This window comes from Octopus bimaculoides, chromosome 27, assembly GCF_046866305.1.
Source record: "Octopus bimaculoides isolate indiv1 chromosome 27, ASM4686630v1, whole genome shotgun sequence".
In the NCBI taxonomy this organism is placed as follows: domain Eukaryota; kingdom Metazoa; phylum Mollusca; class Cephalopoda; order Octopoda; family Octopodidae; genus Octopus; species Octopus bimaculoides.
Genome location: NC_142954.1, coordinates 1,754,231 through 1,775,701, shown reverse-complemented (window position 1 = coordinate 1,775,701; position 21,471 = coordinate 1,754,231). Strand labels below are relative to the sequence as shown.

At 36.5% G+C, this 21,471-nt stretch overlaps 4 protein-coding genes across 5 annotated transcripts; 2 read left to right on the top strand and 2 right to left on the bottom strand.

Moving 5' to 3' along the window:
• Window positions 1-884: 884 nt before the first annotated feature.
• LOC106870983 (uncharacterized) lies at window positions 885-5,583 on the bottom strand. The gene is made up of 2 exons (XM_089343554.1): window positions 5,204-5,583; window positions 885-3,012 (listed from the first exon to the last, which is right to left on the bottom strand). Exon 2 carries the CDS (start codon window positions 2,313-2,315, stop codon window positions 1,716-1,718), a length of 600 nt encoding a protein of 199 aa, XP_089199680.1. The 5' UTR covers window positions 2,316-3,012; window positions 5,204-5,583; the 3' UTR covers window positions 885-1,715.
• A 9-nt stretch (window positions 5,584-5,592) lies between these two features.
• On the top strand, window positions 5,593-14,837 carry LOC106871004 (uncharacterized). 2 transcript variants are annotated; one of them, XM_014917257.3, is made up of 2 exons: window positions 5,593-6,427; window positions 7,697-14,837. In XM_014917257.3, the coding sequence occupies exon 2, from the start codon at window positions 8,115-8,117 to the stop codon at window positions 9,054-9,056; it is 942 nt and encodes a 313-aa protein (XP_014772743.1). In that variant the 5' UTR covers window positions 5,593-6,427; window positions 7,697-8,114; the 3' UTR covers window positions 9,057-14,837. The 2 variants fall into 2 exon arrangements, with proteins under 2 accessions (XP_014772743.1, XP_089199676.1); XM_089343550.1 differs by lacking the exon at window positions 5,593-6,427 and adding an exon at window positions 6,445-6,683 and having other exon boundaries at window positions 7,697-9,687.
• LOC106871000 (uncharacterized) lies at window positions 12,224-14,837 on the top strand. Its single transcript, XM_014917251.3, has one exon. It carries the CDS (start codon window positions 12,224-12,226, stop codon window positions 13,703-13,705), a length of 1,482 nt encoding a protein of 493 aa, XP_014772737.1. The 3' UTR covers window positions 13,706-14,837.
• LOC149130781 (uncharacterized) lies at window positions 14,731-21,383 on the bottom strand. The gene is made up of 3 exons (XM_089343560.1): window positions 19,833-21,383; window positions 17,330-18,692; window positions 14,731-16,721 (listed from the first exon to the last, which is right to left on the bottom strand). Exons 2-3 carry the CDS (start codon window positions 18,263-18,265, stop codon window positions 15,687-15,689), a joined length of 1,971 nt encoding a protein of 656 aa, XP_089199686.1. The 5' UTR covers window positions 18,266-18,692; window positions 19,833-21,383; the 3' UTR covers window positions 14,731-15,686.
• Between the last annotated feature and the right edge of the window lie 88 nt (window positions 21,384-21,471).

Sequence of the window (21,471 nt, the reverse complement as noted above, 5' to 3'; positions counted from 1 at the left end):
ATCTTCTACGAAATACTAACCGTATTTTTAAAGTCATTTTCACATATACTCTTTTACTTGTTTCAGTCATTTGACTGCGGCCATGCTGGAGCACCGCCTTAGTCGAGCAAATCGACCCCAGGACTTATTCTTTGTAAGCCTAGTACTTATTCTATCGGTCTATTTTGCCGAACCGCTAAGTTACAGGGACGTAAACACACCAGCATCGGTTGTCAAGCGATGGTGGGGGACAAACACAGACACACAAACACACATACATATATACATATATACGACGGGCTTTTTTCAGTTTCCGTCTACCAAATCCACTCACAAGGCTTTGGTCGGCCTGAGGCTATAGTAGAAGACACTTGCCCAAGGTGCCACGCAGTGGGACTGAACCCGGGACCATGTGGTTGGCAAGCTACTTACCACACAGCCACTCCTACGCCTATAAATATTTTTTTTAGAGTATTTTCCCCATTATGCACTGTTTTGTGGGTATTTATACTCCAAACACTGAATATCTCTATAACCACTGGTCCAATTTATGCAAAATTTGTTTTATTCCGTTCATATTCACATTTCAGGGCCACTTTACTTTCAAGGTATTTTCCAATTATGCGCCAGTTTGGCTGTGTAACATTGCCAGCTCCTATCTAATTGTCCAACCCATGCCAGCATGGAACACAGACCTTAAATGATGATGGTGATGATTTGTTTAACTGGAGGACACAACCCTGTCAGCTTAACCATGCAGATTAAACTTAGACCTCACTCCTGAATTAATTTACAGCGATTATGGTGATTCAAATGAGCCGAAGGGACACAACTTTTGACATATGAGTACATAGGTGTACTCACATGCACAAGATATAATATAAAAATATATAAATACATAAAAATGTACTTGCAGGGTTGTATGTCTGTATTAAAATCAATGGGGATATTAAAATATGCAAATGGTGAATGAGGAGTGATAATCCAAAGAGATGAAATGGTGGTGTAAAATGATTTTATGAAGAAACTTCAGCAGGTATAAAGTCTTATGGCTGTTTCAAGAAAATATAAGTTGGTATGGGCAAGTTAATTCCAGCCATAACAAACATCTATAATCAGAGTTAATCTAAGAGGATTTATAAAAGAGTTATTCAAGTCTTAATGTTTTAAGCAACATTCGAATGCTGTGTTGGGATATATGGTTCAGGCAAATGATATATAATATAAAACGTGCTAAAATTAAATGTTTAAATAGATTATGAAGTTATTGATAAGTGTTTTAAGATAAATCCAAATGCACAAAGGGCAACTAGGTTAAAATCATATAAAACATTTTTGGAAAAAAATTTAAAAGGATAATGACATCCGAGATCTTATTAAGTAAAGTTTTTTTGTCAGCACAGAGTACATTGATAGATTTTTTTTGTGCATAATTTACATCTTCTAGTGTGTGTATTATATGGTATGGTTTCTGTTATAATAGACCAATCCAGATTGAATTCTTTATTACACATTTTTAACTTATTAATGTGGGTGGTTGGTGCAATTGAATTTTTTGTATCTGGATTAATAAATGAATTTGTGTGCCCCCAGTATCTAATCTTAAAGTCAGCTATACTTCCTACGTATATCTTCTATATAAGAGAATGACATATCACAAATATTGCCAGGATATGGTTCCTTGCTGTATGAATGTGTTTGTGACTTGATAAGATATCACAGAGATATGCTTCCTCTCAGGTATGAGTACGTTTGTGCCTTGGTAAAGCACTGCTGTCAGAGAATGATTTACCACAGATATCACAGCGATGAGGTTTCTCTCCTGTATGAATGCGTTTGTGTCTTGATAAATCGTTTTGAGAGAATGATTTACCACAGATATCACAGAGATAGGGTTTCTCTCCTGTATGTATACGTTTATGTATTGTTAACTTACTTCCCTCTGAAAACGATTTACCACAGATATCACAGTGATATGGTTTTTCTCCTGTATGTGTGTACTTGTGCCTAGTTAAGCTACTTGTATGAGAAAACGATATACCACACACATCACAAGAATATGGCTTCTCTCCGGTATGAACATACATGTGTCGAGTCAAGTGGCCTTTTTGAGAAAACGATTCTCCACAGATGTCACAGTGATACGGCTTATCTCCTGTATGAATACGAACATGTCTTCTCAAAGCATTACTTTTAGAGAACGATTTACCACAGACACCACAGTGATACGACCTATCTCCTGTATGAATGAGTATGTGAGTTTTCAGGTTACATTTTTGTGAGAAAGACTTCTCACATATATCACAGTCATACGATTTTCCTGTCACTTTCGGCATTTCTCAAGAAAAAATATACCAATCCTTTCAGTTACTCACAAAATTCATTTTTCTATAATTTTTTCCCCTTCTATCACCAGAGAACGTGGGAATTAAACGTATTCTACTTCTCTTCGAAACGCTTAGTTTTAGAATGGTGGCAGCTGATGAAGGAAATGTTCTCTATGTGGCCTGTGTGTTTATCATTTTGTCCACATTTTTTTTTGCAACGTCCTATACCCAGATATGCATCTATATATACAGGTAGATGTAGCTATATACATACATGTACATATATAGGCATATACTCATATATTATTTGTATTATATATATATATATATATATATATATATATATATATATATATATATGTGTGTGTGTGTGTGTGTGTGAGTGTGTGTCACAATGAATATGTCTCTGCTATATTTTCTTCAACTGAGATCTTTGTTGCTATGTAAAGATGCTGTAAATTCCTTTGTACATTTGGCCAAGCTTAATTAGAACACAGAATCATCTTGTAAGCATTGCCACACAGAGAAGCTGAGAAATTTCCCTGTTAGTTCCAGTTTAGAAGAAATATTCTACAGTAATTCACCATAGATTTGTATAGACAGGGTTATATCTGTCCTGTATGGTATCTTCCTTTAACTGAAATATGACGATAGTGATGATGCATCAGAAGTTAAAAATTCTCTTCTGTCGATGTCATCTGATGTTCTGAAATAAAAGAGAGAAAGTATAAGATTACAGAGGGTACTTAAGAAAATGAGATTCAACAGTTTACATTATTTCTAAATTGATAAACTGTAGATAACAACTTTTAGCTGAAGAAATTGACTAAGCCCATGTACTCCTCTATTTTCAAGACTGAGAGGTTTATATGTGAGTGTATATATATATATATCTGGCAAAATGCAGGCAAGAGAAATAAGTGCAAAAAATATTTTGAGTTATTTTTTTTTTTTAATACAAGTAACAAGTAATAACAAGTTTTTAGTTTTAATAAAAGCTAATATTTTATAAATCTAAATATGTTATTTGGCTGGCGTAGGAGTGGCTGTGTGGTTAAGTAGTTTGCTTACCAACCACATGGTTCTGGGTTCAGTCCCACTGCGTGGCACCTTGGGTAAGAGTTTTCTACTATAGCCTCAGGCCAACCAAAGCCTTGTGAGTGGATTTGGTAGATGGAAACTGAAAGAAGCCCGTCGTATATATGTATATACATATGTGTGTGTGTGTTTGTGTTTGTCCCCCCCCCCCCATCAATATCGCTTGACAACCGATGCTGGTGTGTTTACGTCCCCGTAACATTGCGGTTCGGCAAAAGCGAGACAGATAGAATAAGTACTAGGCTTACAAAGAATAAGCTCTGGGGTCGATTTGCTCGACTAAAGGCGGTGCTCCAGCATGGCCGCAGTCAAATGACTGAAACAAGTAAAAGAGTAGCTGCAATATTATATCAGGTCGTTCCATAATTTTTTTTTTCTTTTTTTTTTTTATATTCGTAATCTCCGACATCTAAAACGTAGGAATCCGAAAAAAATTGTTTAAAAAAACTCCCTTTTTACAAAGAGAGGTGTGAAACTACATTAGCCCCCCTCCACACACACACACACACACAAATTTCGCTGATATGATTACTCGTTTTTAAAATGACATTGAGGAGTAAGTGTAAGAGGCCGGATTCGTTCAGTTTGAACATAAAACAAGTCACATATTTTGGCCTGATACGACGAGTTTAAATGCTAAAGAGTTAAATACGTGTTATAGCATTATAATGCAATTCAAAATACATGCAAAATTAATAAAATTTAACATAATTTATGTTAATGTGATTCTAAAATGGACTGACATTTGATTAACAATGAAAACAGCAGCATGTGATGTCAACAAGCTGCTACACTAAATAAATATCGTCAGTTTGTAAAATAGTTTTCGATAGAAAAGCAACAAATTCGAGGAGAACCAATTAATAAAGAATGAATCTCGTGGGTTGCTAAGTTTCGTTTAGGAACATAATGCCTAATTCAACTAAGATACTTTGGCATAACTACAGGGTTTTACCCCCCTGTCCATCATCTGACAGTACCCAGGGTACCTCGGAGAATGGTCTTTACCAGTGGTTCCCAGTGTCCATTTCCCCCCACCTTTTTTTTTTATCTTACTGAACGCATCAAACTTAAAAGATGTACGTAAATTGAAACATATACCACAAACTGTGTGTGTGTGTGTAAAGGCAAATAATATCTTACCGGCTATGGCATGCATCCAGTAATATATTCTATACTTTTTCTGACTTATGGACAACTGATAATATATATTAACAGATGTGTGTGTGTGTGTGTGCGAGATGTGCGTGTATTTATGTATTATCATTTTTACTAAGGGCACATGACCTGAAATTTTGGGGAAGGGGACAAATCAATTTCATGGACCCAACCAGGGCTCGACTGTTACTTATCTCATCGATTCCGAAAGGGTGAAAGGCGATCTAGGCGGAATTTGAACTCAGAACGTAAGGATGGACAAAATGTCGCTAAGCACTTTGCTCGGCGTGTCAACGATTCCGATAATATTTACTCAGATCTAATTATATTTTCAAGTAGTCGTTCTATGACAGTATATAATAATATTTAAATATTAATTAATATAGGACCCAGTGTAGAATATGTCACAACATGCTCTGTGATTTAAACGTTATTTTACACAGTTAATTACCAACCACGTATATTTATTTCGATCTCCAACTGAATATCAATTGTAAAGTGGAACTCATTGAGTAACATAAATGTTTTGGACTGAGTAGATGTGTTTTGAGTAATTTCTGTAATTAGGGTGAATGCTGTCCCAGTATCGACAAGGAAACGGTATTTATATAAGCATCAAGAACATAAAATATGCGACTTACTGAAGAGATACCGGGAGATATAGTGGCACTTAATTCCCTGGATGCTCAGTTGAATAAAACGGTTAAGGTTGAATATACTTAGCAGCAGGAAAAGAAGCTTCTGTAAATGGAATGGTGCTTCTCAAAGATAATTATTTATTATTCAGAGCGGATCTTTTCATTTCTTCCAGTTATTCGTATGTTGTCAAATGTTAGCCTGAAAATGTTCAGAAAACGTACTTTCGATGTAGTCTTACTTGCTGATAAAGACAACTGCATTAATTTTTCCGGGAAATTGATAATAATAAAGTTAGAAGCAATTAAATCTCCGTAATTTTAGCCAATCAAACAAGTCCATTGTCCTCCCGAGCGGAAGCCGAAGCCATTTGTTGCCATGGCAATTCCAGTGTCACGCTGTTGAGCCACGGAGCTTTAACCCATTACCTGCCATAATTCTATTAACTGGAATTTTTTTATGAACAACCTTAGAAATATGCTGGAATGATCGAAATAACATTTCAAATAGAAATAAGTGAGATATTGGGTGAAAAATTAGCAAACGTCATTTGAATATCAGAGAAATATCCGTCGCTTACGATCAACGGAACAGCCTGCTCGTGAAATTAACGTGCAAGTGGCTGAGCACTCCACAGACACGTGTACCCTTAACGTAGTTCTCGGAGATATTCAGCGTGACACAGTGTGTGTGACAAGACTGGCCCTTTGAATTACAGGTACAACAGAAACAGAAAGAAAGAGTGAGAGAAAGTTGTGGTGGAAGAGTACAGCAGAGTTCGCCACCATCCCCTGCCGGAGCCTCGCGGGGCTTTAGGTGTTTTCACTCAATAAATACTCACAACGCCCGCTCTGGGAATCGAAACCGCGATCCTATGACCGCGAGTCCGCTGCCCTAACCACTGGGCCATTGCGCCTCCACTGTCTTCTCGTAATCTGAAGTTAACGGGAAATAAAATGAATGAACGTATTGTGAAAGCGCTACACCGGAACAGCGCTAGAGTCAGTGCCCTTTGTGCTCCAGTTTCACAAGCATCTCATCTTCGTAACTCTTATTTAACGGGCACCAATTGAGTATTCATGACTGGTAACTGGTAACTAACAGTTAAATCGCAGAGAACACTGTGACCTATTTTACACTGTGCCTATGTTGGTATCTAAGTATTATTTATATACTTTCATAGAACGACTACTTGAATATGCAGTGACGTCTTTCTTATTGGGATCTAAGTAAGTATTATTAATATGTGTGTATGTGTTCTGGGAATGCACATGTTAATATATATTTCCAGTAAGTTGTCCATCAGTGAGGAAAAATGCACGCAATATTCGTACGCCATAACTAGTAATGTATTGCTAGATAATATGTGTGCGGACACGCATGTATTTTTGTGGATGTTTTGGAGAGAAACTGATAAAAAAAAGTGAGGTACCATTATGAGAGATATCTTCGTTTAATGTCAGAACGATATTACTACGTAATGAGGTAGGTGTACACCCCAGCCCAGCCCCGACCCGACCCGACTTTGTTGCTTCCAGAAAAAAAGAAATGGATACTTTTTAACGAATTTTTGCAACAAATAACCGCTTCGATCCTGTAGATAGAGAGTATGTAAAGATGTTTCCGATGAGTTGAGAGGAGTTTCGGAATATTCACAAGACCCGACATTCTCCACACTCAACTTTGCTGAAAATGGGTATTCTTTAACGAAATTTTATACAAATACCTTTCAAATGGTGCAGAATACGACGACAAAGAAATTTGTAGGCAAAATTTTTTGGAAGGGGGTGGGGTGGGGGAGTTTTGGTTTAGACGGTCCATATAAGTTGGAATCTCTCCGTTTTGACGGCGATTTTTTCCAATTTTTTTTTTAACACAGTCTTCGGAATGATGGAAAGCATCTTTTCATGGAAAAAAGAAAAAAGATTTTGAAAATTTATGATTTTTTTTTTTGTCACTCTCACCACCCCAGTCCGGACTTAAAACACGTGAGAGAAATATTTTCGGTTAAAAAAAATGGCGATCTTTCGATACTAATCCTTTTTTCTGTCATCTCTTTATTTACATCAATTCGGCAGTCTCCGTAAAAAATGTTGTGTTAGGGAAGTGGGAAAGGACGCGAAAGAGATTGAGAGAACGCACGCGAGTTGGCATGCCAACAGTAGCTGTTGCAAGCAGCAAACAACAGTCACCACTGATATGTATATATATATACCAGTTTCTATAATTACCCTCATTTTGATGCATGTTAAACTGTGGTTGGTAGTACCATGTATCACCAATCAATACTATCTTATGTAACTTCTCTATACTGCATCTTCTGGTTAGCCGTCACCACTTAGGCCTTCTTTTGAATCTATCTTCCAAAGATTCCACTAACATAGAAAACTTGGTTTCTTATTTACAGTTTGCCAATATAGAAATTAAAGTAAAATTTCCAATGTTGAATCACATCTTTTTAAGTATTCTCTATACCTTATTCTGTTTCTTCATTTCAGAACATCGGATGACATTGCCAGAAGAACTTCTAATACATCATTATCACCGTCATCAATTCAAGGTTAAAGGAAGATATTGTACAAAACAGATGAAAATCCCATTTACATAAATCTGCAAAGAATTAATGTGAAATATTTCTTCTGAACAGGAATTACTTGAGAAATTTCTCAGCTTCACTGTCTGGAATATGTAGCAGATGATTCTGTATTTTAAATAAGCTTGGACAAATTTATATAGGAGTACACAGCGTTGTTATATAGCTATGAAGATCTCATTTGAAGAAATTCTAGCTGAGACATATTCATTGTGATTAAAAAATTTTAAAATAAAGAAGGAAAAACACCCGTAATATCCATGTGATAGAGTAAGAGTAGTTTTCTGAGAAATTGAAAAAAATTTATATATTTATCTTGAAGAATGCTGAAAGGAACAGAAAATTCATATGACTGTGATATCTGTCACAAGTCGTTCTCTCAAAAATCTAATCTGAAAACTCACATACTCATTCATACTGGAGAGAAACCATTTCACTGTAATATCTGTGGTAAGTCGTTTGCTGGGGGTAGTAACTTGACTAAACACAAACGTACTCACACAGGAGAAAAACCATATCAGTGTGACATCTGCGGAAAATCATTCTCTGTAAATCATAACTTAACTTCTCACAAACTCATTCATACAGGAGAGAAACCGTATCACTGTGATATCTGTGGCAAATCATTCTCTCAAAAAAGTCTCTTAACTTACCACAAACGCATTCATACAGGAGAGAGAGCTCATCACTGTGATATCTGTGGTAAATTATTTTCCGAAAGTGGGGCTTTAACAAGACACAACCGTACTCATACAGGAGATAAGCCATATGACTGTGATATCTGTGGTAGTGCATTCTCTCAAAGTGATTTCTTGACAAGACACAAACGCATTCATACAGGAGAAAAACCATATCACTGTGATATCTGTGGTAAATCATTCTCTGAAAGTGGTGCTTTAACACGACACAATCGCACTCATACTGGAGACAAACCGTATCACTGTGATATTTGTGGTAGAACATTCTCTCAAATTGATTTTTTAGTAAGACACAGACGCATTCATACAGGAGAGAAACCATATCATTGTGATATTTGTGGTAAATTGTTTGCTGGGTGTAGTGATTTGACTAGACACAAACGCATTCATACTGGAGACAAACCATATCACTGTGATATCTGTGGTAAATCAGTTGCTAGAAGTAGTGACTTAACTAGACATAAACGTACTCACACAGGAGAGAAACCATATCACTGTGATATCTGTGGTAAATTTTTCTCTCAGGCAGGAGGCTTATCTAGGCACAAATGCATTCACACAGGATAGAAAGGATATCACTGTGATGTTTCTGGTGAATCATTTTCTTTTGGAGTTGTCTTAAATAAACAAAAACACATATATACGGCTAAGAAACCACATCGGTGTAGTATGCGTGATACTCCATTCTGTTGTAGTTGTGATTTAGCTTAACACAAATGTTTTCATATAAAGAAGAGAAACTATGCAGCCATGATCCATCCATCTGCCATTCTATTCTACCCATTACTGAACTGGATCCTGTCAAATGCAACTATCATTAAACTTTCTGACTGGATTCCAAAGCATAACCAACTCCATCTATGGATGTCATCCAACCATCACCTGTTTGGTCTTGACCTGGGTTTCCTATCTGCTGGCAAATCTATCTTGCTGTACTTTCCTTTTTAACTACACATCCATGTCTGCGCTGCTATATCTACTACAATATAAAATATAATTATTTACAAAAACCTCTAAAGACAATTCTTTTTTAAACACCAGATTTCAAAGTGCCTGCAGTACAATTTTTTTTTTTTTTAATTTCTTTTTCAAACACAATTATGATTAAAGAAGTGTCAATAAAGAAATATAATAGATGTTTATAAAATTCACAATTACTTGAAAAATTAAATTTTAAATAAAGTTAAATCAACAAAAATATATTCTTGTAAAAGGATTTTCTCTCAAATTTTGTGTGTTTAAAATGTCCTCACTTGGTCATTAAGACTGCAGATTCCCCATTTCTCTCTCAGTTGAAGTCCTAGATGACACTGGCCACTCAGATTGCAACTTCTTCCTCGCTTTTATCCACCTGTGAACCTTGTTCGAACCTGACCTCAAGCACATTTACTATCCAACAAAGGAACCCTCACTTCTACTCTGACCTACCTCTCCAGGTGTTAGTTGCGACCCACAAACACCTCTCCCAGTCAATGCATATTCCTGTTATTCTCCCAGAATGGTGCTGATCATTTCGGTACCTGATGTGTCTCAACACCATAACAGCCACATTGTTCTTGTATGCACACACTGCTATCTTGTGTCCTAGGTCAAGCAGCGTATCTCTTGGACACCTCTAGCCTCCACAGCCAAGGTCCAAGGCCAAAAATAAAGTAAAAACAGAGGAGTGTTATCCTCGGCAGAGCGACTCCGTAAATTGAAAAAATTATGATGGGTAGCCATTCAGTTTGACCATGAAATGTATACAGCCGTACATTGTAACCATCCAGTTTCTGAAGACTGGGCTGTAACTGGTTATAGTTAGAACAGCCAGCATGGTGCAGTGGTCAAAACTGTTGCAACTTAGACCAATTGAAATCCATCAAATTGCTTCAAAGACAGGCTTGGAGCTAAGTCATTCAATAGATATCCCATAAGGTGATTATTGTGTCTAAAGGGAATTGCATAAGGTTGTGCCTGAACTAGCACCCGCAGGTGGAGCTTTGCCTCTCCATTCCTCTTGGTGAGTACTTCTGTCAAACTCTGCAGAACTGTTGGCTTCCCGACTGAAAGAAAATAATCTTCCAGAGAATGGTGTCCATATAGCCTGCTATTGGAGTTGGCATGAAGAGTTCCTTTCTTTCTTCACAAAAGAGGAAGAGCTGGTTTACTGCAGAGATGTCAGTGGGCTTCTTAATAAACCTGGCATTGAGGAATACAAACCAAAGGAATGGCGTCTTTTCATAGACAACTCTAAGCGTAATTTAAAATATATATTGTTGTACAATGGAAATATGTATGGCTCTGTTCCACTCGGCCACTCAACACCTCTGAAGGGAAAATATGAAGAAATTAAGTTGGTTTTAGAGAAGATATTGTATCATGATCATAAATGGATCTTCTGCGTTGACTTAAGGATGGTGAATTTTTTCATGGGACAGCGATCTGGTTATACTAAATACGCATGCATTTTCTTGCATGTGAGACAGTAGAGACCGAGTAAACCACTATGTTAAGACAGACTGGCTGCTTTGAGCAAATATGGCTCCATGTAGAACTGCCAATATATTGGAAGAACCTTTAGTTGAGTGAAATAAGATCATTTTCCACCCTTTGCACATCAAACTCGGATTCATCAAGCAATTCATGTTTGAAATACAGAAACAGGAAGAAAGAGTGAGAGAAAGTTGTAGTGAAAGAGTACAGCAGGGTTCGCCACCATCCCCTGCCGGAGCCTCGTGGAGCTTTAGGTGTTTTCGCTCAATAAACACTCACAACGCCCGGTCTGGGAATCGAAACCGCGAGTCTGCTGCCCTAACCACTGGGCTATTGCGCCTCCTGATTATATGACATTACCAGGAATATATTGCTTGATTATATGTATGTAGTACGTATGTCTGTATAAATCAAATTACATACAGGATTTTTTACGTATGTCACCGATGTCATTGAAACAAGGGGAGCAATTTTATTAATGTTTTCTGTAGTAATTATCTCAAGTTAAAGTAAACGTTAATAATTGTGGCTAAGGTAAGAGAACCTCCGCGTGTTCCTGGATCGGTGATTTCCATTACCTTCATGATTGATATTTCATTTCATCACAAAAATAACATCGTTAATTGTTCCCTAATTTACAGGAAGAAGACAGTAAATAACTTTTAACGACCAACAAATCATTCAACTTTTGCTGACACACTTTTCGTTTGGATTTCAAAGCGAAAACACAAATTATTTGGATTGGCAAAACACATCACAAACTGTGGACTTTTCTTCTACTCACCAGCGTAAACAACTGTCACAATTTAATAGGATCTCTCTCACTAATTAACACACAGAGTTAAAGAAGGTATTGAACCTACGAGCCTGTTTGTCCGAGAGTTAAATCGTTTTCTGTGGTTCTTAAGAAACAAAGAATCCGTTGTAGAGTTAACTATCCATCTATCGTTGTCTTGTGCCATTTCGCATTGCTAAACTACATTCAGCAGCACACACACACATAGGTTAATATCTAGATCCACATATATACACACACGCTTATTTGTATCGAGTACTTTGACAATACGTAAATAGAAATTGATTGCCTCTACATGGATATAGGGACCCAGTCGGCAACAGTTTTTCTGCTGCTAAGTAATATGTATACATGGAACGATCGTTGTAGTTCCACGCAATTAAACAGACCTTCTTGATATTAGTGACAAAAAGCTAAACCGTAATTAACTCACAGACGTACTCCAGCTTCGAAGAATTCGTGAATGAACATGGAGGACGTTAAGGACTTCAATACGTCTAACACAACTGTTTTTAACAATACAAATACAGTTAGGGACACGGAGAAATATGAGAAATCTCTACATGGGGAAACATTTACTAAACGATTGTTCCAGGTAAATATTACGAAACATAAATGTGATGTTTGTGGGAAACTTTTCTCTTTAGAACAGGAAATCTTCGAACACAAAGAAATGCACAATAGGAAAAAACCATATCAGTGTGAAATATGCGGCAAGTCGTTTGTGTGTAGTAGTCAATTAAAAATACATAACAGAACTCATACGGGAGAAAAACCTTATCCCTGTGAAATATGTGGAAAAGCATTTGGCTCTAAAAGTAATTTAACACAACACATAAAAACACACGCTGGGAAAAAACTCTATCACTGTGAAATATGCAGAAATACTTTTGTGTCGAGAACAAATTTGAAAATACACAACAGGATTCATACTGGAGAAAAACCCTTCTGCTGTGAAGTTTGTGGAAAATCATTTGTGTCTAATATTCAGTTAAAAACACATAAAAGGATCCATACTGGAGAAAAACCTTATCACTGTGAAATATGTGGAAAAGCATTTGTAACTAGTTGTCACTTAAAAGAGCACAACAGGACTCATACAGGAGAGAAACCGTATCACTGTAGAATATGTGGAAAAGCATTTATATCTAGTAGTAAGTTAAAACTACATGACAGGGCCCATACTGGACAAATACCCTTCCACTGTGAAATATGTGGGAAAGCATTTATGTGTAGTAGTAAATTAAAAATACACAACAGGACCCATACTGGGGAAAGACCATATTGTTGTGAAATTTGTGGCAAATCTTTCTCTAACAATGCCAATCTTGTTGGACACAAAAGAACACACACCGGAGAAAAAGCTTTTCTCTGCGTGATTTGTGGGAAGTCGTTTAGCTTGAATTATTCTTTAAAAAGACACAAAACAACACACACTGGAGAAAAACCATTTGTCTGTGAGATATGCGGAATGTCTTTTAGTTTGAATAATTCTTTAAAAAGACACAGAAGAACACACACTGGAGAAAAACTCAGTCATTGTGAAATATGTAACAAATATTTCTCTAATAATTTCAATCTTTCTGTCCATAAGAGAATACACAGTGGAGAGAAAACTTGTTACTGTGAAATATGTGGGAAAAGTTTCTTTCATAAATCTTATCTTTCTGCTCACAGAAGGACACATACTGGAGGGAAATCCTTTAAATGTAACATCTGCGGCAAATCTTTCTCCAATAATAATGTCTTGTCACAACACAAAAAAATCCACACTGGAGAAAAACTGTGTTGTGAAATATGTGGTAAATCTTTTTCTTATAATTCAAATCTAATAGTTCACAGAAGAACACATACCGGAGAAAGACCGCATCCTTGTGAAATATGTGGGAAATCGTTTACCAGAAGTGATAGCTTAAAGAAACATGCAACAATGCACACTGCATGAAACGTTGATCATGATAGCCATGTATTTCTTTTATAGCAAGATACTTGTGCATGTCCCTCTGTCTTGCTTTAGCCATGTGTTTCCTCTGTAGTAAGACACCTGTGCATGTCCTAGGCTGATTTTGTTTCACCTAACGTTGAATTATACAGGGGTATTCAAAAAGAATGAACCAATTTCATTACGCTATATTTTGATAAGGAAAAGCAATAGAAAAACTCCCGCTAAGTCACAAGTATTTACTCACAATCAACTTTTATTTCCTGAAACTTGTGGTCGTCCTGGACTTTTTCCGTTACACAGATACCCCCTCTCTTGAAACTGTTGAAACCACCATCGAATTTGAACTCAGAACGTAAAGACAGACAAAATACCGCTAAGCATTTCGCCTGGCATCCTAACGTTTCAGCCAGTTTGCCGCCTTACATGTAGAATGAATATTCTTTTCTACTCTAGGTACAAGGCCTGAAATTTTGTGAGAGGGGCCAGTCGATTAGATCAACCCCAGTACACCACTGGTACTTAATTTATCAACCCTGAAAAGATGAAAGGCAAAGTTGACCTCAGCGTAATTTGAACTCAGAACATAAAGACAGACGAAATACCATTAAGCATTTCGCCCGGCATGCTAACATTTCAGCTCACCACTTTGCATGCAGAATGAATATTAAAACATTGACGATGGTGGTAATTCACAAATTATACCAACCACTTTATGTAGATGTTAATTTCTGGACACCATCAACTGGTGTTTCATCATTAATTGATGCCTGACTGTCTACTGCCTCACATGTGCCTAAGCATAGGCGGCCCTATCAAAACCAGAAATCGGGTTGCAAACAGAAGATTTATACAGCGATGAAGTTCTTTTCTTTTTTTCTGACCTTCCTTCATCATCAGATGGTGATGACACTCTACACAGCAGAGAAAAAAAAAACTGATGCTTCAACCAGCTCTAAATGGGAAAAGTGTACAGATTCTTCTCCATCCACTGATTGCAAATGGAAACAAATACTTTATGACACTCATTCATAATGGTATTGTAAGTTTTATTGTGCGAGAGACTAACGAGGATTATAAATTTTTAAAATTTGTTTGAAATGAAAATAAATATAAGAATTGTCCTTTAGAAAAAGAGATACCTTTTGTTGTGTTGTTATTTTTTGTACCTGTTTACAAGATACAGTAATGTCTCGATATATGAGTTAATTTGTTCTTGGAGAACGTTCATAAAGCAAAATCTCGTAAACAGAAAGTAAAACTCAGAAAAGCTTGTAAATCCTGGGTCTCATAAAGTGGGTCCTTGTAAAGTGAGGTATTACTGTACACTCATGCAAACCTTTCCTGCCGTTTAAAAGTTAATGTTGCAGTGGTACTTGTAAATGAACATTCAGTCTACCCATCAAATTGGGAAGGAACCGTACTATAAATAGAATTATTCTTTTGATGGGAAGCATACATTATAAAATTTAAACCAGAATAAAAAGGAAACAATTGATATAAAATCCAGAAGATATATATATTAGATACATGTATATATTATCATGGCCTAGAGACATCCAAAGCATCTATTTTTCCTTCAGCAGATATGTAAGACCAAATATACAAATAAATACTTTTATTTATATATTCCATTTAAGTAATACTTTTGTTCAAAATATGACAGTCACAGAAGTCTGGTGCAGACATCTGCCTGACCAGCCCCTGTCACGCCATCTCACCCATGCTAGCATGGAAGGTGGACGTTAAACAATGATGATGATGACAGTGTTATGTTCATATACCAGTGTAGATACAGACGTGGTTATATAAAATATAACATTTGAAGATTGTTATCACACCTATATATTTTGTTTCCCTTAAATATACATTTATGTAAATTCTGTTAATATTCTGGAGTGATTTTTGATATCATTTGTTATTTTTCTGCAGAAATGCATACACACGTTAATTAGCTTTTTGAGAAAAAGATTTATTACAGCTATCATAGCATTATGGTTTCCATCTCAATATGAACACGTCTGTGTTTAGCTAAATCACCACTACGTGAGAAAGATTTTTCACAGATATCACACTGATATGGTTTCTCGCCTGTATGAATGCGTTTGTGTTGAGTTAATTTACTTCCTTCTGAGAATGCTTTGCCACAGATATCACAGGGATATGGTTTCTCCCCTGTATGGATATACTTGTGAGCAGATAAGTGACTGGTTTGAGAGAATGATTTACCACAGATATCACACTGATGTGGTTTCTCTCCTGTATGCGTGTACTTGTGTATAGTTAAGCTACCTGTCTGAGAGAATGATTTACCACAGATATGACAGGGATAGGGTTTGTCTCCTGTGTGACTACGTATGTGTTTAGTTAATTTATTTCCTTCTGAGAATGCTTTGCCACAGACATCACAGCAATATGGTTTCTCCCCTGTATGAATTAGTTTGTGAGCAGATAAGTGACTGTTTTGAGAGAATGCTTTACCACAGATATCGCAGTGATATGGCTTCTCACCTGTATGCATGTACTTGTGTGTAGTTAACCTACTTGTATGAGAGAATGATTTACCACAGATATCGCAGCGATATGGTTTGTCTCCTGTATGAATATATTTGTGTATAGTTAAATTACCAGTATGAGAAAATGATTTACCACAGATATCACAGTGATATGGTTTATCTCCTGTATGAATGCGTTTGTGTCTTGTTAGAGTACCTGTCTGAGAGAAGGACTTGCCACAAGTATCACAGTGATATGGTTTCTCTCCTGTATGAATACGTTTATGTTTTGCTAGGTTATCTTTTTGAGAGAATAATATTCCACAGATATCACAACGATAAGGTTTATCACCTGTATGACTACGTTTGTGAGCAGTTAAACCACCTGTCTGAGAGAATGATTTACCACAGATATCACAGTGAAATGGCTTCTCTCCTGTATGAATGCATTCGTGCGTCTTAAGGTTACACTTTTGAGAGAAGGACTTTTTACAGATATCACAGTCGTATGATGATTTTCCTGTTACTTTTGGCATTTCCCAAGAAAAAGATTTCAATCCATTCAGCTTCTTATATAATTCATATTCCCATGAGTTTTTCTCTATCACCAGAATACATAGATATTGAGAATATTTTTACTGTTCTTTCTTTAATATATATATAGTTTAATCACAATGAACATGCCTCTCCTATACTTCCACCAAATGAGATCTTTGTTGGTATTTAAAGATGCTGTGAACTCCTTCATAAATTTGTCCATGATTATGTAGAACACAAAAGCATCTCACACACATTCCAGATGCTGAAGTTGAGAAATTTATAAATTGCAGTTCAGAAGAAATATTTCACAATAGTTCAGCATGGATTATATCTCTGTATAACAACCTCCTTGAATCCTTAAAAGCTAATATAGATGATACATCTGAAGTGAAGAATTCTCTTCTGTCAATGTTGTCTGATGTCCTGAAATAATAGAGGACAGGTGGAGGAAGAGATTGGGAAGGTTGGTTTGAGAAGTGAGGGTGGTTGCTATGGCATCAAGGTAGATCCAGCCACACCTGTTAACGGGGACAAGTCCCAGATTTAAAATACTGGATGATAATCATCATAGCATTATGGTTTCTATCTCTAAATGAACACGTCTGTGTTTAGCTAAATCACCACTACGTGAGAATGATTTACCACAAATGTCACACTGATATGGTTTCTCTCCTGTATGAATGTGTCTGTGTTTGGTCAAGACAGCTCCATCAGAGAATGATTTACCACAGATGTTACAGGGAAAGGGTTTGTCTCCTGTGTGACTACGTATGTGTTTAGTTAATTTACTTCCTTCTGAGAATGCTTTGCCACAGACATCACAGCAATATGGTTTCTCTCCTGTATGAATATACTTGTGAGCAGATAAGTGACTGGTTTGAGAGAATGATTTACCACAGATATCGCAGTGATATGGCTTCTCACCTGTATGCGTGTACTTGTGTGTAGTTAAGCTGCCTGTCTGAGAGAATGATTTACCACAGATATCGCAGCGATATGGTTTGTCTCCTGTATGAATATATTTGTGTATAGTTAAATTACCAGTATGAGAAAATGATTTACCACAGACATCACAATGATACGGTTTATCTCCTGTATGAATACGTTTGTGTCTTGTTAGAGTACCTGTCTGAGAGAAGGACTTGCCACAAGTATCACAGTGATATGGTTTCTCTCCTGTATGAATACGTTTATGTTTTGCTAAGGTATCATTTTGAGAGAATAATTTTCCACAGATATCACAGTGATATGGTTTCTCTCCAGTATGAATATATTTGTGTGTAGTTAAGCTACCTGTATGAGAGAATGATTTATCACATATATCACAATGATAAGGTTTATCACCTGTATGACTACGTTTGTGAGCAGTTAAACCACCTGTCTGAGAGAATGATTTACCACAGATATCACAGTGAAATGGCTTCTCTCCTGTATGAATGCATTCGTGCGTCTTAAGGTTACACTTTTGAGAGAAGGACTTTTTACAGATATCACAGTCGTATGATGATTTTCCTGTTACTTTTGGCATTTCCCAAGAAAAAGATATCAATCCTTTCAGCTTCTTATATAATTCATATTCCCATGAGTTTTTCTCTATCACCAGAATACATAGATATTGAGAATATTTTTACTGTTCTTTCTTTAATATATATATAGTTTAATCACAATGAACATGCCTTTCCTATACTTCCACCAAATGAGATCTTTGTTGGTATCTAAAGATGCTGTGAACTCCTTCATAAATTTGTCCATGATTATGTAGAACACAAAAGCATCTCACACACATTCCAGATGCTGAAGTTGAGAAATTTATAAATTGCAGTTCAGAAGAAATATTTCACAATAGTTCAGCATGGATTATATCTCTGTATAACAACCTCCTTGAATCCTTAAAAGCTAATATAGATGATACATCTGAAGTGAAGAATTCGCTTCTGTCAACGTCGTCTGATGTCCTGAAATAATAGAGGAAGTGAATAAGAAGGAGGGGTTACTTAATAAGTCGAGATACAACAGTGAAATTTTACTTTATTTCTACACTCATAAACTGTAGATATATTCCTTCATGTGAACAAATGAACTTAACCAATATAGTCTTCCATTTACAAGACTGATAGGTGTATATGTACAAGGTGATGTAAAAAGTTCCTGGCTTTGGGTAAAAGAAAATACAGGAGGGTCAGTTAATTATGATTTTATTTCACTCTCTGATTCACACACTTATCATCGTTTTTCATCCCCCCCCCCTCTTAATCCTTTCTACCGAAGAGTGTAGCCTCGAAACATCAATGACTTTTCCATTCTTCCAGAGCATTAAACTAATACACATACCTGTTGTCCCCTTCTCTCACCTTTCTTTATCTTTTGTTTTCACTAAATTTGAACACTCTCTCTCCCTCTATCTATATCTATATATTTTTTTACTCTTTTACTTCAGTCATTTGGCTACAGCCATGATGGAGCAGTCTTCAAGGATTTTAGTCAAAGAAATCGATCCCCAGGACTTATTCTTTGTAAGACTAGTACGTACTCTATCGGTTTCTTTTGCCGAACTGCTACGTTACGGAGACGTTAACAATGCAACATCGGTTGTCAAGCGACTTAGGTTGGGGGGACAAATGCAGACACACACACACAAATATATGCATGTGGCGTTATGAATTTAAGGATGAATTCTTCGGAAAGTTATTGGAACAAATTCGACACCATTCCAGAGTATAAGTATCACATTTATTTTTAAACTTAACTTCAAACTTCATTTGTTCTCTATTTTGATAAATTCTCTCTGTTGAAAATTATATATTTATATTTTAAATAATTTGCAATTTCAGAAAATACATTTTTATATACCAGCAGTATATATATATATAGATATATATTTTTATTTATTTATACACAGACATACATGTAAACATATACACACAGATCTGTGACTGTGTGTATATACAAATTATTTTACGTTTATTAAAGACGAAAATGATTTCTTCTTTCGGAGATGTCAGGCTATTTCAAGTGTAATACGAAATCATAAGAAAGAAATGTATCAACATGACATATATATACAATATAAGTGTTTATATAAATGTAATACTTACATAATTAGTATATAAAGCTAAAGAGGAAAATGTGACGATGCGATCGAGACGTCTGAACTTAAATCAGACTGGACAATAACAGTTTCGAGGGAATTTCTAGGTTTTTATAACAAAAGTTGATGTAGATCAACGTAATAATGAATGCTGTATCTCTTTCTTTACACAGTTAATTACCAATCATGTGGATTTAATTGGATCCCGTTAAATATCAGTTGTAAAGTGGAACTGATCAAGTTACGTAGATGTGTGTGAAACAACCGAAGATTTAGTAATTAAGTAACAGGGGAAATAACTCTACTTTTAACAGCAGTCTCTCAATAAGTCCTGAGGCTCTTAATACAGTTAAGGGTTCCAGAGGCACTTTACACAGTTAGGGGTTTAAAAGCACAATTCCGAAGTTGGGGGAAATTTACGTATTTCAGTGGGTAATAATTTGAGGCGAGTTGGCAGAATCGTTGGCACACTAGACAAGATGCTAAACGGCATTTCGTCCATCTGTGTGCTAACATTCCTGACTGCTTGCCGACTTCTGATCTCTACAGATATTCTATAGAAATTATGGTCAGCACTGATTTTTGTTGCTACATTTTGTATACGAGACATCATATTAAATGCATTCCTGGAAGCTGGTACATAAATAATAATGACTTGTGGTATTCTGTTATGCAAGCATAATATACTAAACGTTTTTATAAGTCAATCCCACATTCTACTGCATTAACAATGTGCTTTTACATTACTTTGTTAAGGTTATCTCGGTGGAGGCGCAATGGCCCAGTGGTTAGGGCAGCGGGCTCGCGGTTTCGATTCCCAGACCGGGCGTTCTGAGTGTTTATTGAGCGAAAATACCTAAAGCACCACGAGGCTCCGGCAGGGGATGGTGGCGAACCCTGCTGTACTCTTCCACCACACCTTTCTCTCACTCTTACTTCCTGTTTCTGTTGTGCCTGTAATTCAAAGGGTCAGCCTTGTCACACTGTGTCACGCTGAATATCCCCGGCAACTACGTTAAGGGTACACGTGTCTGTGGAGTGTTAAGCCCCTTGCACGTTAATTTCACGAGCAGGCTGTTCCGTTGATCGGATCAACTGGAACCCTCGACATCGTAAGCGACGGAGTGCCAACAAATAAGGTTATCTCTACAGATATTCTCTAGAAATTGTGGCCAGCACTGATTTTTGTTGCTACATTTTGTGTATGAGATATAAGATGAAAACAATAGCTTCCAGGAATGCACTTAATAAGTAAAATTGGTGTATCCAATAACTATATACTGCTGTATATGGTATACTTTATAGCAGTGCTTCCCAAGCTTTTTCAGGCTGCTGCCCCCTTGGTTTTAAAGCCACAATCCTAGTGCCACCCCACTCACCATCACAGACTATTTTCTGCAGAAAATTCCGAACAACAGCATTTAACAAATAAAACTTAACTAAATTAACCCCTTACTTTGTTTGTTTTACATCCGTTGTCCCGTTTTGATCACCCCATTATTCTTCAATATTCCACCTGGATTTTTCCCCTGATAAGGCATCTGGAAAATGCGAAACTGCTGTCAGAGAAAAACTATTGTTCCACCGTGGGAAAAGTTCTGTTGCAGTGTTAATTTAAATTAACACTATGGTGGATTGAATCCACT

Coding starts and splice junctions, on each gene's coding strand:
- LOC106870983 (XM_089343554.1), bottom strand. CDS start 2,315: ATGCCGAAAGTGACAGGAAAATCGTATGACTGTGATATATGTGAGAAG.
- LOC106871004 (XM_014917257.3), top strand. CDS start 8,115: ATGCTGAAAGGAACAGAAAATTCATATGACTGTGATATCTGTCACAAG.
- LOC106871000 (XM_014917251.3), top strand. CDS start 12,224: ATGAACATGGAGGACGTTAAGGACTTCAATACGTCTAACACAACTGTT.
- LOC149130781 (XM_089343560.1), bottom strand. CDS start 18,265: ATGCCAAAAGTAACAGGAAAATCATCATACGACTGTGATATCTGTAAA. Junction 16,722..17,329: donor CTAAACACAGACGTGTTCAT/TTAGAGATAGAA, acceptor ATGCCAAAAGTA/ACAGGAAAATCATCATACGA.